Source organism: Linepithema humile, chromosome 2 (genome assembly GCF_040581485.1).
Source record: "Linepithema humile isolate Giens D197 chromosome 2, Lhum_UNIL_v1.0, whole genome shotgun sequence".
NCBI classification, from domain to species: Eukaryota; Metazoa; Arthropoda; class Insecta; order Hymenoptera; family Formicidae; genus Linepithema; species Linepithema humile.
In genome coordinates, this window is record NC_090129.1 from 14,799,685 (window position 1) to 14,818,982 (window position 19,298).

General features: G+C 33.3%; 1 protein-coding gene across 1 annotated transcript; it reads left to right on the top strand.

The window, feature by feature from the left end:
- On the top strand, nucleotides 1–7,997 carry LOC136997877 (uncharacterized). The gene is made up of 4 exons (XM_067349275.1): nucleotides 1–491; nucleotides 585–1,463; nucleotides 1,970–3,177; nucleotides 3,264–7,997. The coding sequence occupies exons 1-4, from the start codon at nucleotides 53–55 to the stop codon at nucleotides 4,290–4,292; spliced, it is 3,555 nt and encodes a 1,184-aa protein (XP_067205376.1). The 5' UTR covers nucleotides 1–52; the 3' UTR covers nucleotides 4,293–7,997.
- Nucleotides 7,998–19,298: the final 11,301 nt, after the last annotated feature.

Genomic DNA, 19,298 nt, shown 5'->3' on the forward strand with positions numbered 1-19,298 from the left:
TACTTTTTTTTTCACCTTCCTTTTTCAAGTATTTTTTGACTTCTTCTTCGCTATGCCAAAACATAAGGCAAAAAAGAAATATTCGCGACATTCACGCGAGAAAAGATCCCGGGATTCGTACGATCGAGGGCGAGATATTCACGAATTCTCGCGTTCCCGATCGCGCGTTCACTCGCCGGCCCATGGATCAAGATATCGACGGCGTCAGGCTCACTCTTCGGCGGATTCAAGATCCTCGAGGGACACATCTATCGGAAGATCGAGGTCGAGAGACGGGCTCTACGAGATGCTCGATCATATTCGAGCGCTCGTTTCCAGTAGAAACGGTAATCATAACCTAAATTTTCGTCGAACCAAGGAGGTTAGATCGCCTTTGCGCGACGCCACGCAGGTAGAGGAGGATTCGGCCTCAGTCTTGGTCGACTCTCTGACCTCACCTCAGAGCATTAAAGGACCGACGGTCATAATAAATGACCGGGGCGTTGTACCAGGTATGTCCTCTTGTTGACCCAGACGATTCTCTATTCCTGGCAAAGAGAGGACGTAACCGACGGTTACCTTTTGCTCTATTTTTTCTTTTTTAGTGGTGGCGGAGGTCAGAGATGAGGACGTCCCGTCCGCCCACAGCGGGTCCTTCATCGCTCCTCCTACCGTTGAGAGCGCAGAACCCCCCCTCTTGACTATCGACTCTGAGGCGCAGACCCTGGCCAAAGAACTATTCGGTGAGGTTAACGCACCAACGATACCCTCTACCTGGAACCAAACGGTTCTGAATTCGATCCAGTCCGACTCCCGCACAGGTCTGAGTCAGGATATTCGCGCCCATCTTTTATCAAAATACGAGGTAAAAGAGGCGCTAGCGAACTTGATTCCACCAAGGCTTAACAAGGAATTGGCCGCTGTACTGACCCCATCTGTTGTCAAGCGAGACGAATATCAGTTCCTGGCACAAACACAAGTCAGTGCTTGCCTTAATGCTTTTGGTTCAGGAGTATCCATCCTGCTACAACCTGAGATAGCGGAGGGTCTCAACAGTGCCTTACGATCAGCTCTGACGTTCTTTTCGGAGGGAATTCATTTGCTTGCTGACCACCAGTATCGACTTTCATTAGCAAGGAAGGCCTTTACCAAACCCTCCTTAAATATTATTGGAAAAAATGCAGCCGACTCAGCAATCATCGACGATTTCCTTTTCGGGCAGAATTTCGCTGAGACGCTCAAAGCCGCTCAGGCTTGCGAGAAAACAGGGCGCGAGGTATCAAAATCTCTACCTCAGATGGGAAAGAAATCATTACAACCCGTTCGCCAGTATTCACAACAGCGAAAGCAGCCTTACAATTCAAAAGCACGCCAATCGGGAAACCAGAGGACTCCTGCTCGCTCATATGCGGCTCGCCGGACAGGAGATCGCCTTCCCAAGAGCCGCTCCTATCGAGCCCAGTCTCGATCTCGGGCAGGTTGCCGCCCCTAAACGAGGTAAAGTCAGCGGGTCGTTTGAGAAAATTTTACACTCAATGGGCAGATCTTACTACAGATTGTTTGGTGCGGGAAGCGATACAAGGTTACCGTATTCCCTTTATCTTGCCGCCCCCTGCGAGGTTCTCCCTCGCCGAGCCAAAATTTTCTCCAGCGGATGCGACACTTTGCGACAGAGAGATAGAACGTTTACGAAGCAAGGGAGCCGTTGCCCCAGTAGAACCTCACGTGTTTCAATTCTTATCACCATTTTTTCTTATCGATAAATCGTCAGGCGGAAAACGCTTTATTTTAAATCTACGGGATTTAAACAAATATATTGTACCTCCTCATTTCAAATTAGAGGATTGGCGAACAGTCATTCGTCTCATGCTCCCAGGTTTTCACATGGCTACCCTTGACCTCGAGGACGCTTATCTTTTAGTCCCAATATACGAGAATCATCGAAGGTTTTTACATTTTCAGTGGCGTAACGTGACGTATGAATTTTCAGCATTGCCGTTCGGACTCTCCACGGCCCCATATATTTTCACGAAGATCCTTCGACCGGTGGTCACTTTTCTTCGTAATCAGGGCTACCAATCGGTTGTGTACCTCGATGACTTTCTCCTCTTGGGATCCTCCGCAGATGAGTGCAGAGCTAATATACTTGCATCTGTGAATCTTCTACAATCCTTGGGCTTCGTAATAAACTTTTCAAAATCTCATTTAGATCCATCACCTAGATGTAAATACCTAGGTTTTATCTTCAATTCCATTAAGCAATCTTTGTCAATTCCTGACACTCGTCGAGAGAATTTATTACATTTAACAAGACATTTGGCACAAAAATCTAGATGTCGCATTCGAGAAATGGCTAGCTTTATCGGATCACTCATCTCCGTTTGTCCAGCAGTCCAGTACGGACTTCTTTACACTAGAGCGTTTGAAAGAGAAAAATTTTTAGCGCTTCGCAGAAATAACGCGGATTATTCCACATTTATGGATATTCCCCTCGAACTTCAGATAGATTTTTCTTGGTGGATCAATATATTTTCTGACTCAAATCAATCCAACAAAATTCGCTCGAACAACTTTGTTAGGGAAATCTTCTCCGATGCCTCTTTAAACGGTTGGGGAGCAGCTTGTGGAGACTTACGCACACATGGATGGTGGTCCGAGTCGGATCAAGTCCTGCACATAAACGCCTTGGAGCTTAAAGCAGCTTTTCACGGCCTGCGATGTTTCGCGGCCGACCTTCGCGACTGCGACATTTTACTCCGCGTTGATAACACAACGGCCCTAGCCTACATTAACAAATTTGGTTCTATCCAATTCCCCCACCTTTCAGCTATCGCCAAGGAAATTTGGCAATGGTGTGAGGACCGGAATATATTTATTTTTGCCTCCTATATAGCTTCCATTGAAAATTCTATCGCGGATACGGAATCTCGAATCGCGGATCCTGATACAGAGTGGTCTCTCTCTGAGGGAGCTTTTCAGGAGGTGCTCAAGACTTTCGGGCCTTTTAATGTGGATCTATTTGCATCTTTAATCAACAATAAGTGCGATTCTTACGTATCCTGGTTCCCGGATCCGGGTTCGATCGCCGTAGACGCCTTTACTCTCTCATGGAGAGACTTCTCCTTTTATGCTTTTCCACCTTTTATTCTTCTGCCACGAGTCTTAAGGAAGATAGTGGAGGATGAAGCAACGGGTACTGTAATAGTACCGTGGTGGCCCTCACAGGCTTGGTTTCCGTTATTCCGCCGCTTATTACTAGCGGAACCTCTAATTTTGTCACCTAGTCATTCTCTGCTCTCTTCTCCTTTCAGGACCCAACATCCATCGTGGAGAACGCTTTCCCTGGGGGTCGGGAAATTATCCGGGAGGCCTTTAAGGAACGTTTAGTACCACCGGGGGCAATTCCAGCTTTACTAGCCTCCTTATCTGAAGCAACAATTAAACAATACTCCTGCCCTCTGCGGATCTGGTGGAATTTCTGCCAACGTCACCAAACGCCTCTCTTTTCTCCGTCGGTGTCGCAAATGCTGGAGTTTTTGGCTCACGAGCTGCCTCACATCTCCTCCTTTTCCAGTTTGAATACTATGAGATCAGCAGTCTCGTTGATTTCCAACAATGAGATCGGTAACCATCCTATGGTTAGAAGATTCTGCAAGGGCGTTGCGGTGCTCAAGCCGCCTCGTCCGCGGTATGACTACGTTTGGGACCCGGCACCAGTACTATCGAAACTTGCCTTGATCTACCCATACGAATCTCTCTCATTGAAGATTATCACCAAGAAACTGGCTCTTCTCCTCGTCTTAGGCTCGGGCCATCGAGCTCAAACCTTCGCCTCAATAAGACTTTCTCAAGTCTCCCTCAAGGAGAAGCTAATTATTCGTATTCCCGACCGTATTAAAACTTCAGCGCCGGGACGTTACCAACCACTTCTCTGCTTTGCACGTTTTCAGGATCATGACAATCTCTGCATAGTTCTGCTGATGGAACACTACATTAACAGAACTAGAGGATTACGTTCACCATCGTGTGACTCGCTTTTCATCTCTTATCGCAAACCGTTTAAGGCGGTATCCTCCCAAACTATCTCCCGCTGGATTAAACAGATACTAGAGGAATGTGGCGTCAACACCGCCGTGTTTTCGGCACATAGTACTAGACACGCTGCGACGTCGCGTGCAGCGGATAAAGGTGTCACCCTTGACATTATCAAGCGGGCCGCAGGTTGGACCGGGGAGTCACGAGTCTTCGCCAATTTTTACAACAGACCGATTGTCAATCCCGAGGATTTTAGCAATACGGTTCTTTCACAATAACAGCTTTTTTCTCAGGCCTACTACCAATCGTTACGTTTCTTTGGCCTTTTCGACTTACATATATATATATATATATACACTCTCTTAATATTAATCTTTTTATTTAGTAAGATACTTTATATAGCCTCGATTCTATGCGTATAATCTCTCTAATGTAATCTTTATAATCCATTATAAGTTCATGGCTTTAGATATCTTTCATTTTGTCAGTCTACATTTCTCAAAGTTATGTCTTCTCCCCAGGTCCTCTTCTGGGCAAATCACTTAGATTTGAACATCTACATAGTTTTATATATCCATCCGGACGAGACATTGGGGCATAATTGTGAGATTGAACGAACTTACCTAGTGAAGTTCGATCTGGATTATGCCCCTTGTCTCGTCCGGATGGAGCCTCCCTCCCGGGCCTTTTTTAGCCATTCCCTCCCTGGAGTTAGTGATTTGCCCTCCCTTTATTTGAACGAATGAAGTGGAGGGCGCGCGCAGCGCAAGCAGTGAGGAAAAGACGAACCGCGCGCATAGCCAATTTTTGTTTTATATAGCGCGGTTTTTTGAACTCTGTTGTCTGGGCGCGTGCAGGGGCACGACTACATAGTTTTATATATCCATCCGGAGGAGACAAGGGGCATAATCCAGATCGAACTTCACTAGGTAAGTTCGTTCAATCTCACAATTATATACTATTATATACTAACACTAATACTTTTTACAATTAGATTTACGATTGTATACTTGTATATTAATTAATAATTGTATTGTATGAAGTAAATAACTTACTAGCTTTATTTTTTGGTTGCTGCTGTTGCGGCTGTTCCTGTTGCTGCTGTTGCGGCTGTTCCTGTTGCTGCTGCAGCAGCAGCAGCTGCTGCTGCTGCTGTTGCTGCTGCTGCTGCTGCTGCAGCTGCTGCAGCTGATACAGCTGTTGCTGTGTTTCCAGCTGTCGTTGTTGTTGTGCTTGTTGCTGCTGCAGTATTTGCTGCAGCAGCTGATGCAAGGATGCATCTTCTTCTTGCGTAGTATGTTCTGTTAAAATAAAAAAGAAATATATATTTTATCAATTAGTAACATAAACATACAAAACAAATTATGACGTAGTTTTTTTAAAACATTTTTACGTCCGTTTTATAACAAAAATGAATAATAATAATTTTATTTATTACTTACGAGACAAATTGCCTTCCATTGCAAACGTTTTGCACTTTTGTCAGCAGGACACGGGTGCGGCTGACATGTAACAATAGTAAACCGCTGCGCGGGGCCGCGTCTGTTGTTCTATTGTTTGTTAAGAAGCACGGTTTATTTTTACTTCTATACTCTATATGTCGTTAATTTTTTTGACGTTCATTAGCCTGTGTAGTACTCTTGTTGGCTTATAATTGCGAGTAAACGTATTTCTTACACGTTTTATTAAATCGCAACGTTGATGAGAAAACTGAGACAGTCTCGACTGTAAGTTTTTCAGTATATTTCCATATATTTTCTTGTTTTTTCTTCTTTTAATTTTCGTCTAATTTAATTCTTCGTCTTTGTTTCTTTTTTCTTCTATATTAAAATGTGCGATTCTGTACAAAAAAAATCTAAGCGAAGCTTTTTTGAAGGCTGGCTTAGCAATGATCGGTATAAATCTTGGATACGAAAAGTACCGTTAAATGACAGTTTTTTTCATTGCACTATTTGTAATAAAGATTTTTCTTGTAACACGCGCATTTCTAGACATGCGGATTCTATGTGTCACAAAAATAATATTAAAAAAAAACACATCTGTTTTGTTAAATAATAATAATGTAAGTTTTAAAAAAAGTACTTCTAATATACTTAAATTTCAAAAAGAATGGTTAGAAATGGAGCATTTTCAACGATGGTTACGTGAAGCATCACATGATGAAAAATTATTTTTTTGCTCCATTTGTGAAAAATACATGTCTGCTAAATTGTCGCATATTTATGATCATGCAGAATCCGTAGCACACACTACAATAGCTAAGAAAAAGAATTTAGAAAAAAAGAAAACAGACGAAGATGTTAATATGACAGAATCATTTTTATCATTTGATGAGCGAAAGAAAACAGCAGAAATTCGATATGCTACTTTCATCGCCGAAAAAAACATTTCGCATCAAACTGCGACAGACATTCTAACATTTTTCCAACAAATAGGAAAAGATTCTGACGTATTACAAGATATGAAAATGAGTCGGACTAAGTGTCAAAAGATTATTTCGAACGTGTTGTGTCCGGTTGAAACGGATCGTGTAGTCGATATTATTCAAAATACTAAATTTACTATTTTTATTGATGAAACGTCTGACATTTCTAATCAAAAATGGATGACGTTTCTTGTTCGGTATGTTGATCCTGCAACATTAGACATTCGCTCACAATTAGTAAAATTAATAGATATTGATGCAAAAAATAGCAGTGCGGATAAATTGTTTGATGCTTTTAAAAATGAAATGTATAGACATCAAATTCCATTTTTAAATATTATTGCTTTGTCAAGCGATAATGCACCCGTCATGACGGGCAAATATTCATCATTTAAAAGAAAGCTTGAGGAAAAATGTAAAAACTTAATAACATTTCCATGCCCATGCCATTCCGCTGCACTTGTTGCACATACAGCATGTGGTAAAATTCCAGAGTATTGCGAAGAATTCGTAAAAAAATTAGCTAATTTTATTAACGGTAGTCCAAAACGATCTGCTATTTTTGAAGAATTTTGTGAATGTTTTCAGGAGACAAATCGCAAAATTCTAAAGTTGTCCGACACACGATGGCTTTCTCGGCATTCATGTATTGAAAGACTTATAGAGTTTTGGGATACTGTCGAGCATTTTTTAAGAGAAATGGTAATGAGTGAAAAGACAAAATCTGGAGAAAATTTATTATCTGTAATGCAAAAACCTGATGTAAAAGCATATTTATTATTTTTAAAACATATTTGGAATTTTTTTAACTCTTTTAATGCATTTTTCCAAGCTCTGGAAACAAGAATTCAATTATTGCAACCAAAATCATTTCAGTTCCTTACCATAATTTGTAAACATTTTTTAAAACCAGAGCTTTTACAAAATATAAATAATAATTTTGAGTTTTCAAAAAAAGAAAATCAAAAATCTTTAAACAAAGTATATTTAGGAGGTGAATGCGAAAAATATATTAACGAATTGATAATAGAAGGACACGCAGACGTAGTTGCAACAGTTCAAGAGAACTGTTTGCAATTCTACGTAACTGCTGCCCAAGAAATTTGTAAGAGATTACCAATAAATGACAAATTTTTATTAAAATTAAAAGTTTTTGAATCGGACACTGCTTTACGTGATATCAACAGAGAAACTTCATTCAATGATGTTTATTTTGTCGCTCAGACCATTGGCGGGTTTGACGAAAACGGTTTAAGAAAAGAATGGTTTGCTTTACAAAGTTTTACAGAAGCAGAAAAAGATAATTTGTCAATGTCAAATTTTGATGACATGTGGAAACAAATTTTAAAACATTCTCATCAATATCCCAATTTGAAGTCTCTTTTGAATGCTGTAAGATCGCTGCCAAATTCGAATGCCGATTCAGAAAGAATCTTTTCCTTGTTGCCGGACTTAAAAACGAAAAAACGAAATAAACTTTCGTCTGTTAGTGTCAATGCTACTTGCGTGCTTAAATCTGCATTGAAAGCGAGAAGGGAAACTGCTGTAGATATAGAAATTAATGAAAAGCATTTGTCTCTAATGTACACGGACAAATTGTATTCTGCATGTCCTAAGAAACAGAAAAGTCATCTAACATTATATGCTGCAAATGTTCATGAAATTGCTGGTCCCTCCTCGTCTAATGATATGCAATAATAATGTTTAAAATAAAATTTATTATTGCATTGCTCATTTCTAATGCTTATGCTAATGCTTCAAATGTTTAGAATATCATTTCTGTTACAGACATGATATCATGTACATTTGAACATTATGTCTTACATTAATGTATGTAAGACATCACACTTATAAATAATAGATATGTGTTAAAAATATCTTCCTAGATAGACATACGATCGCATCTTGAATACATAATTACAGTACTTATTAGCAGCATTAAATAGTGATTTGCAATTGATTATAATTGTATGTTATTATAATTATATAATAATATGCTAATTATTTAATTTAATTTTTGCATATTCTGTATTTCTATTTAATTTAAATTTCTACATATTTGTCTATCTAGGTTGTCTGCAAAAGATCACATTTGTGACCTACTAGTGGATAAAAAATACGTTGTCAGCAAAAAACCCGGTCATCACACCCTAGATTGCACATGTTCGCTTCATTTACATTTCCTAATCGTATCCAATGTTTTCATACAAACATGTGCTACTTGGGAACTGTGAACGACAGGTAAAACAGATAAATCTTGTCTGCAAAAAATATGAGGCATATATATATATATATATATATATATATATATGTGTATATGTCTCTTTTTTGCAGACATGAGACATATAAATATGTCACTTTTTTGCAGACACGAGACATATACATATGTCTCTCTTTTGCAGACACGAGACACACACACACATATGTGTGTGTGTGTGTGTGTGTGTGTGTGTGTGTGTGTGTGTGTGTATGTGTGTGTGTCTCTATTAAATATAAGTCTCTATATATTTATATATATACAGACACATATTCATATATATCACCCTTTTGCAAACATAAAAAAATATTGAAATGTGGTATAATAGGGCTACAGGCGAAGGTCCACGTTGAAAAACCTAACGCGCTATAAGTGGCACCTCATGGGTGGCGCGGAAGACCACTCAATAAATAATAATAAAACTATTTGAGTTTTAAATTAGGCTTGTAATCGATCAAAGATTGCCAATGATATCGTGTAGAACCGGCGCGTTTAGGTCCGTAACTACACGCGTACCGATCTGTCAACTGTTATTGATTTTTACAAGTCAGGTGATATTGATTTTTACTGCACAGCTGATTTTCCACGGACGCAAAATGCATGTGGATTTTCGTCACTCGAAATATGGGAGTTGTGACTGTTAAATACTCCTTCACCAGTAAAACATGACTCGTCCGTAAATAAAATTTTAATGACCAAATCAGAATCTCTATTTTAATTCTCTAATAACAATGTATAAAATTAGATTCTTCTAGATGAAAATGTTTTCGATAAAGATGCGTTACATTGTATTTATTGTAAGCGTTTTAATCTGATACAGAAAATACAATAAGTATATCGTAATGTTCATGTATAATCTCCCATCATTTTCAACATGATTATTGGAAAATGAAAATAAAGATTCTGGTTTTGTCCATAAAATTTTATTTACAGACGAGTCACGTTTTACTCGTGAAGGAGTAGTTAACAGCCACAACTCTCACATTTGGAGTAACGAAAATCCACATGCATTTCACGTCCGTGAAAAATCAGCTGTGCAGTAAAAATCAATATCACCTGACTTGTAAAAATCAATAGCAGTTGACAGATCGGTACGCGTGTACGTGTAATTGCGGACCTGAGCGTGCCAGGCGAGCGTCCTACGCGACATCATTAGCATCTTTGATCGTTTATAACTTAAAAACTATTGTAGCCTTGATATTTTTGTATTAAGATTCTTTACTCTATTTTATCTCCAAAAGATATTATTAAAGTATTAAGCGGTAGTTATGAGACACCCTGTATAACATAATATTAAACTCTAAAGTATTAACTATCGCAATTAACGCATATTAATAATTCATAAACATTTAATGTTCTGATATTTTATTAATATCAATATTATTTACTTTTTACAAGACTAGAACATCATAAGCGCGCGCTTCGCGCGCGCCATTGAGCTTTTCATTATAATACCTGGTCTACAATAGAATCGTAATTAAGTTGCAAGTTATAAGAAATTGACCAATAATTTAAATTAATTGTAATATATTAATCAATTAATTAATATGTATTAATAACACGAATAATATGCAAAGAACAATGACGTGGTTCGAGGACTCTCTTAAGGATGATGCAATTGTTGTTATGTTGCTCGGGTAACAAAAACAAGACACATCATCGCAGTCAACTAAAATCCGCTACAGACGACGCATTGAAGATTGAGATTAAAGATTGAGAATTTAGTCAATCAATAAGAAGCAATATTTGTTTGCTTCTTTCTGATTGGTCAAATACTCAATCTTTAATCTAATAGCTGGTGTCAAGAACTTTCCAAATTACTATAATAAAATATTTTTTCATTGAGTATTTTTCAAGTTATCATGAAGATAATACATGGTTACTTTTTTAACAAAAAGTACATTATAAATTACACATTTTGTGTTAAAGACAACTAAGCATTTGCTTTACATCAATTAATTCGTTTTATTATTCTGTGCATAAAAGTATTAGGGTAAGATTATCGAAAAATAAATATTTTACGAGATATTTTATATTTTATATCAAAATATGTTAAATAAGGGATAATGATAACTTGAAAAATACTCCATGAAAAAATGTTTTATTATAGTGTTTCGGAAAGCTCTTGACACCAGTTATTAGATTCTGGAATCAAAAATAGAGTGTTTCATTTAAAATTTTAGAGTTAACTTAATAGAAGTTTTCAAGATCACTGAAAGATCAAATGAATATCAGCATTATCTGTCTCCCTTCAAACCCTATAACTGTTGTTTAAAACATTTTTTCGTATCTTGCATATTTTTCGAGATATTTTGCCTGCGACAATTAAAATGGGATATTCTGTATAATCTTTTTTTAAAAATTTACAGGAAAAGAGAGATCAAACATATATTTCTTTATATACATAATTTTTAACTTGTTTATTTTCGCGTTGATTACCAAGATTAACTTTCAATGCTTGCCAAGAACGTACTCGTGAAAAGGCAACATAAAGTTGCCCATGATTAAAAACATCTTTGCGAAGATCTATTCCTACTTTGTCAAATGTCTGTCCCTGTGATTTGTTAATTGTCATAGCAAAAGCTAATTTTATTGGAAACTGTCTTCTTTTAAAAGTAAAAGGATATATATTTTCGCAATATAGCGTTATACGATTCAAAAAAACAATATCTCCTACTTTATCGCCTGTTAAAATTTTACATTTCAATAAATGATCAGCAAGTTCTATAATCATTAATCTAGTGCCATTGCAAAGACCTTCATTAATACTAAGATTTCTAATCAACATAATGATACAATTCGGTTTTAAACGCAATTCATAAGGAGGAAGACATGACGGAGATAAAGTATTTAAATATTCTGGTAATAAAATTTCACTAAAATCGCCATTATCACAATTTTCAGTACTATCTATACTTGTATAAATTCGTTCTTCAAACGTATCTAATAATTCAACAACTCTTTTATTAATTTCATCAACATCGACATTTCTTGCAGAAAGTATTGCACATTTCGTCATTTTATTAAATTCTTTATTGCGTATTAAATCACCATATATATCTTCTACAATATCGGCATTAATGTTTGTAACACAACAATCTGGAAGTTGTATATTATCATTAGAATCATTTAATATACCATCTCCCATATTTAATAAAAATTGTGCAAATTCAGTTTCTTCTGGAAGAACTCGCATATTTTCTATTAAAGAGAAACTTGTAAAATGTTTCCAAGTAGAACTAAACTTGATCGAAAGATTCACGATTTCACTTCGAGTACCATGTATTTTAATAGGGAGAAGTTGTCTAAAATCACCACCTAACACAATAATTTTTCCACCAAAAGGTAAATTATTATTCATGATGTCACGTAATGTTCGATCCATAATCTCTAAAGCATATCGTGGTGCCATTGGCGCTTCATCCCAAATAAAAACATCTGTTTTTTTTAAATATTGAGCTTCCTTTGATTGGATTTTAATGCTAGATGATGAATCAGCGAATAATGGTATTGGCAATCCAAATGTTTTATGAACCGTTTTTCCTAACGGCAATAATGTTGCTGCAATGCCTGTAAATGCCATTGTACATACTCGTTTATTATGAATTTTAGCTAAATAATAAATAGTTGTATATGTGAAAGTTTTACCTGAACCACCTGGACCATCGATATAAAAACAATTATTATCGTTATTATTATCTAATCTATTTAATACAAGATCTACTATTTCTTTCTGCTTGTTATTTAATTGTTGATATTGTTTGGTACCAACTTCCATAGCTTCTTCCAGTGTTACATAATCTTCTAGTTCATAATTTTCTATTAATTGTTCCATTTGTGGAAAATCAGCAAAACTTTTACCTTCACCAGAAAGCATAACGCCAATTTGTGTATAAGCTTTTTTTTGTCCTTCTATTATACCAAAATGTTGAACATAATCTTCAGACATTGCTACTTTGAAATTTTCCCAAAGTTCTTCAGGATGCAATGGTTGACAATGTAATAATATACGTACAAATAATTTTCGAAGTTGTCGGGGCATCATCCATTCAACAGCTTCAGTCATAGCTCGTTTCCATTTATCATCATCTTCAATCAAACCTAAAGCTAAACATGCTGTTGAAAATGATTGACATACTTCTCCATTTACAGTTCTTATATCATCAAAACTCGTAGCTCCTTTTACGGTAAGTAATAATAGACGTAAATGAAATAATTCTGTTTGTGTTGGACTAACAGAATACATTCGTCCTATACAATTATAATGACTTTTGCGTTTGACCCAACGCGATATATTTCTTCCATTAATTTTTTCTTTTTTAAAGGTATAGTAACGTGGAATTTCTATATATAAATATTGTCTTGCTTTTTCGTCGTGAGAATTTAAAGAAAAATAATCAATTAACATTGTAACTTGATTTAAAACATTAGTCATTGCTCCTTCAATATCTTCATTTTCAATTATAATATTTTGTTCATTAGGAAGATGGACTGGTAAACGTACTATTGTATGACTTTTATCTTGTAATTTTTTTTCAAGAATACGCCAACTGGCTTCTACAGGTCCAACATATCGAGTTTCTATAAAATTGTGTATCTCATCATGATCAATAATTATATTTTCTGTTATTGGCTCAATTGTTATAGCAGCAACATCATGTCCCTTATAAATATATTTATATAAATATTTAACCGATTTAATACTTGAAACTACTTCTACATTTATGTGACTATTAAAAATAATTGATAAAATAGGACAATATGGAACTACATAACGATTATCAACTATATATCCTCCAGGTCGTTCAAAACTCCTGCCATTATCTCGTCGACGATAATAAGGATAAGCATCGTTATCCATTCTAGTCTCCTCAATATATGGTTTAGGATAATTTTTTGAGCATTTTTTATTTACCAAACACCAATCACCACAAGGTCCATGAATCATATGTCTCATAATTATGTCATGTAAAGTACGATTTTCACATGGATCAGGAATTTCAGCAGAAATATATTTATCAACAATTTGTGGAGTTGTTATTTTGCAATTATATTTTAACGTAACTAATAAGTGGACATGTGGTAAACCGCGTTTTTGAAATTCAATGACATATACAAAAGCTACTACTTCTCCAAAAAATTTTTGTTTTACAATCAAATCAATTAAATAATCCTTTTTAATATTAAAAACACGAGCACAGATATCAGGTCTATCAGAAGCTTGTTGACCAGGTAAAAGATTTTCCTCAATTTCACGCCATTTTGGATTGCAAGTCATTGTTATAAAAAGATCTGGTTTCCCGAATTTGCCAACAATTGCCATTGAATCTTGATAATTTTGTAACATATTACGCGGTGATCCGATAAAAGTAGATGGAAGTATAACCATCTTTCCAATACGCCCATTTAAATTATTTGCCATAGTTTGTAAATAATCTCTTAAACCTTGATATGTTTCAGTGCGTAATTCTTTTTGATGATTTTTGCAATAATTTATTCTGTCTTTTTCAATTTTTACATAATTGTCTACAAGCCACTGTTGAAATAGACGACGACCCAATAAAAAACAGTTACATTCCTCACGAATAGCCATACGATATTTAATATATTGACCTCTTGTTATTCGTTTATTACTATTTAATTTTGTTAAATTACAATGCCATCCTTGAGTTCCATATGGATAGAATAATGGATATATCCATGGTTCAACATTTTGATCCATAGAACTAACCTTTTGCAATGTTTTAGTACTTCTGTTACGTATTATTACGTGTGATTCTGGAATTTCTCCATCAGCTGTTGTACGAAAAACAGCAGCAACTTCATTAGTTCTTTGAGCATTATATCGACGTCGGTCCATTCCTGGTTTTAAAGTGAATAATAATTGTAATTCTGGTAATATTTCTCCAGATTCCATTTCTAAACGTTGTTGATTTTCTAATTCTTCACCCATCATTTGATAAGATTGAGCAAATATATTAGATTCTCGCATTATATGTTCAAGATTGTGTACAATTTCTAAATCTAAATTTGAATTTTCATTTAAACGATAATTTATTGCTTCATTAGGATCTATAATAAAAAGCTGACCATAAGATGGATTTTCATTTTGAGTAGCATATAATGCTGTATTTATTTGGTAATAAATTTGTCCTTGTATCTTGAAACAATATGGACCTGGTCGTCTATTTTGAAAATTAATTAAATTGGCGTTAAATGACGCGAATGAAAATGAACTATTATAACTACGAATATGTTGTAAAAAATTATTAGATTTTATATGACTACCGTCAAATAAATTACAAAGAAATTGTGGAGGTTGAGGTAATGATTCCAAAGATACCGCACCATGATTACAACAATCATGAAATGAGGTTCCTTTATTAGATACTTTTTCTGCTACAAAATGCTTTGCATTACAATGGATACAAACTATATCCATAGAACCAATATAGTATTCAACTATTTCATTAATTGGCGTTGTACTGCTAACATTTAAACAAGAGTGTCGTATTCTTCGAGATCTAAAATGGAGTTGATATTCTATACACCGTTGATTAAGTAATATATTATTTGCAGAATTTTCTCCAACAATGTCATTATTTAATTCTATTGTACTATTATTATATATTGTGCCAGTCATGCAAACAGTAGTTTGATTAGTTGCTGTTTGTGCAATTTCATGACGACGACGTTGATTTTCTCTTTTTCTTTCAAGACGTTGTTGTTGAAATTGTTCTTCTTCTTCTAAAGTGCGATTTATTTTACGTCTTGGCATTTTGTTAAATTAATATAAAAATGTTTTACTTATAAAATAATATATATATGTATTTATTTATTTTATTATACGAATCTTATTTTTATTTCTTAATTAATATTTATTATATTAATTTTTTACGTTTAGGTATTAAAATAATTAATAAATAATCAATTAGTAATCAATAATCACTAATTAGGATAATTTATCAAAAATAATTAATAATCAATAACCAATAATTAATAATAACAGTAATAAATACCCAATCAATAATAAATCAGTAATCAATCACTAATTAACAATCAATCAATAATCAATCAATAGTCTATTATCAATCAATTATTAACCAATAATAATCAAATTAATATCCAATTAATAACCAATAATCAATCAATGACCAGTAATTAATTAATAACCAATAATCAATCAGTAACAAATAATTAATCAATAATAACTAATATTATCATCATTATTATCATTATCATCATTATCATTGTCATCATCATCATTATCATCATCATTATTGCAGTTATCGTTCTCATAATCATCACTTTTATTATTATTATTATTTTGATAAAAATCAATCAATAATCAATCAAGAATCTATTATCAATCAATTATTAATCAATAATAACCAAATTAATATCCAATTAATAACATATAATCAATCAATGACCAGTAATTAATTTATAACCAATAATCAATCAGTAACAAATAATCAATCAATAATAACCAATATTATCATCATTATTATCATTATCATCATTATCATTGTCATCATCATCATTATTGTCATCATCATTATCATCATCATTATTGCAGTTATCGTTCTTATAATCATCACTTTTATTATTCTTAATATTTTGATAATTTTATTGAATAGTAATAATACAGTAATAATATAATATTAATAATAATAACAATACAATAATATTAAATAAAAAGTAATTTTAATTAATTTTTAATTAATTTTTATTTTTCTAAATATCTTGAATCTTGTTTTCTCGATAATGTATTCGATTGTCTTGAACATTTTCCTGAAACAAACAATAATAATATATGTTAATATTATATAATTTGTTTTGATTTTAGCTTTACTATATACAAAGTATCTCATTTAAATTTCATATTAAAATATCGTGACATATATGAAAAGTTTTGAAAAATGTTTCAAACAAAAGTTATAGGGTTCAAAAGGGAACATAAGATGGTATCATTGAATTGACCATGGGTTGTTTTGTTAAAATCATATGAAGATTATTGCTATTTTTTTAAATAGAATTATTTTGGTTGGAAAACTTTTGGTTATATATAACAATGTATAATGCACTTTGGTTTAAAAACACAATAACCTTCATATGACCCCATCGCAATCCAAGATCGAACCAATGGTACCTTAAATTTCAAGATAACCAAGTTTGTCGAAAACAGATTATGCCAAGTGTTTGCTATCAACTATTGTCAGCAAAAAAACTACAAAGAACAATATTAAAATTAGGCTATTTTTTACCTATTAATGCACGTAAAAATCATAGTGAATTTTATAGATTATGACCTGCTGAATACGATAATGCTATTACTTTTTATTAAAAATGTGAGGAACATCGTCATTATTTGGTTGAAGTTTTATTCTTCACCATTTCATCCATATTGCACAATTCTTTTCTAAGAACCTCGTGAACCTGAATATTTGATTGTGATAAAACTTTAGACATATGTACGGGGAGTAAATATATGAAATTAGAAATTACTATATTGACCCAAATATGTTTTTAGGGGATGTGATCACCCCTCATATATAGAACTGCTTTTCTCGAAATATCTCAAAAACGTTTTATAGCAAAATTATTTCTATTTATAACACTAATAAAATTTTTACAAAATAATTGTTTTTAATTTTTTGGAAAAATTTAAAAAAATGTCTTAAAATTTTTTTAAAAAACATTTTTTTTTAATTTTATTATTGCGATTAAATAGAGATAATTTTATTATAAAACTTTTGTATGAAACATTTTTTGATATTTTGAATAATTTTGAAATATATCGAGAAGAGCAAAAAATAATATGCATATGCAGAATTGGTTTTTGCTTTTCTCGAGGTATCTTAAAAATTATTTGAGATATCAAAAAAATGTTTTAGACAAGTTTTATAGTAAAATTATCTATTTTTAATCAGATTAATAAAATTTTTAAAAAATAATAATTAAAAAAAATTTTTTGTTTTTTTCCAAAAGTTAAAAAATATTATTTTTAAAATATTTTATTAATGTTATTAAACAAATTAAACAGATAATTTTACTATAAAATTTGTATAAAACATTTTTTTAGATATGTCGAGTAAAGCAGTTCTATATATGATGGGTGATTTCATCTTTTAGAAACATATTTGGATCGATACTAATAATTTCTAATTTTATCTATTTATTCCTCATACATGTGTGTAAAGTTTCATCATAATCAAAATATTCGGGCTGACGAGGTTTTCTTGTTAGAGAAAAATCGTATAATACGAAGATGATGAAAAATAGAACTTTAACCTAAAAAATGACGTTTCTGACATTTTCAATGAAAACTAATAGCACCATCATATTCAGCAGTTTAAAATCTATTAAATTTACTATGATTTTTACGTCTGCATTAATGGGCAAAAAACGGTCTATTTTTAACATTGTTCTGATACAGAAGCAGTGATTACCGATTTAATCGACAGATTAGTGTTAAAAAACTGAGCAGAATCTGCTCACAAAGCTGACAGTAGATTGACAGCAGAATCTACTAATATGACATAATATCAGATTGGTAGCAGAATCTGTATGCGCGCGTAATATGGTAACAGATTGGAAGCAGAAATCAAACAGAATCTACATTTTTATTCATTTAAATAGAATACTATTTATTTCGATAGTTCTTTTGCTCATCGCTATATGACGTATTTCCTATAGTCAATTTCCTGTTAGAAATGAATATAAAATCAATTATATATATATATATATATATATATATATATATATATATAAGCACAGTTACTATATAATATAAACCAAAAAACGTAGCAACTTTTTATCGGTTTAATTTCTAATTATACGGGTGATCCACCTAAGACCGGCCACCTAAATAACCCACAGCTTTGGAGATAGGAAGAAATGCTTCATATAAAAATTGGTTTGAAGTGACGAAAAAGATAGGTATATATTAGTTTGATCTTGAATAGACATGCTTCGGAGATTTGAAGGTCATCGCAATTTTTTTTAATGGAACTACTCTCATTGTTTTACACAAATGGATTCCTTGTAACATTTTGCATAAAAAGTTATAAGGGTCACATGGCCAAAAATTGCATCGTTTACGAGATATTTAATATCTAAAAGTGACATATTTTTATATAAAATATAAAGTATCTCGTAAAATATTTATTTCTCAATAATCTTACCCTAATACTTTTACGCACAAAATAATAAGGCGAATCAACTGGTACAAAGAAAACAAATGATTATTTTTAACAAAAATGTGCAATTTGCAATGTACTTTTCGTTATAAACAACCATGGATTTTTTGCACCAATTGATTCGCCTCATTATTCTGTACATAAAAGTATTAGGGTAATATTATCGAAAAATAAATATTTTACGAGACTTTATATTTTATATAAAAATATGTCACTTTTAGATATTAAATATCTCGTAAATGATGCAATTTTTGGCCATGTGACTCATAACTTTTTATGCAGAATGTTTCAAGGAATCCATTTGCATAAAACAATTAGGGTAATTCCGTTTTAAAAAATGGTGATGACCTTCAAATCTCCGAGGCGCCTCTACTCAAGGTCAAACTAATATTCCTATTTT

What these genes read in the sequence shown, in the direction of transcription:
- LOC136997877 (XM_067349275.1), top strand. Translation starts at nt 53, where the DNA reads ATGCCAAAACATAAGGCAAAAAAGAAATATTCGCGACATTCACGCGAG. An exon ending in TGACCGGGGCGTTGTACCAG is followed by an intron (nt 492 to 584) that starts GTATGTCCTCTT and finishes TTTCTTTTTTAG; the next exon opens with TGGTGGCGGAGGTCAGAGAT. An exon ending in AGGATGAAGCAACGGGTACT is followed by an intron (nt 3,178 to 3,263) that starts GTAATAGTACCG and finishes TTTGTCACCTAG; the next exon opens with TCATTCTCTGCTCTCTTCTC.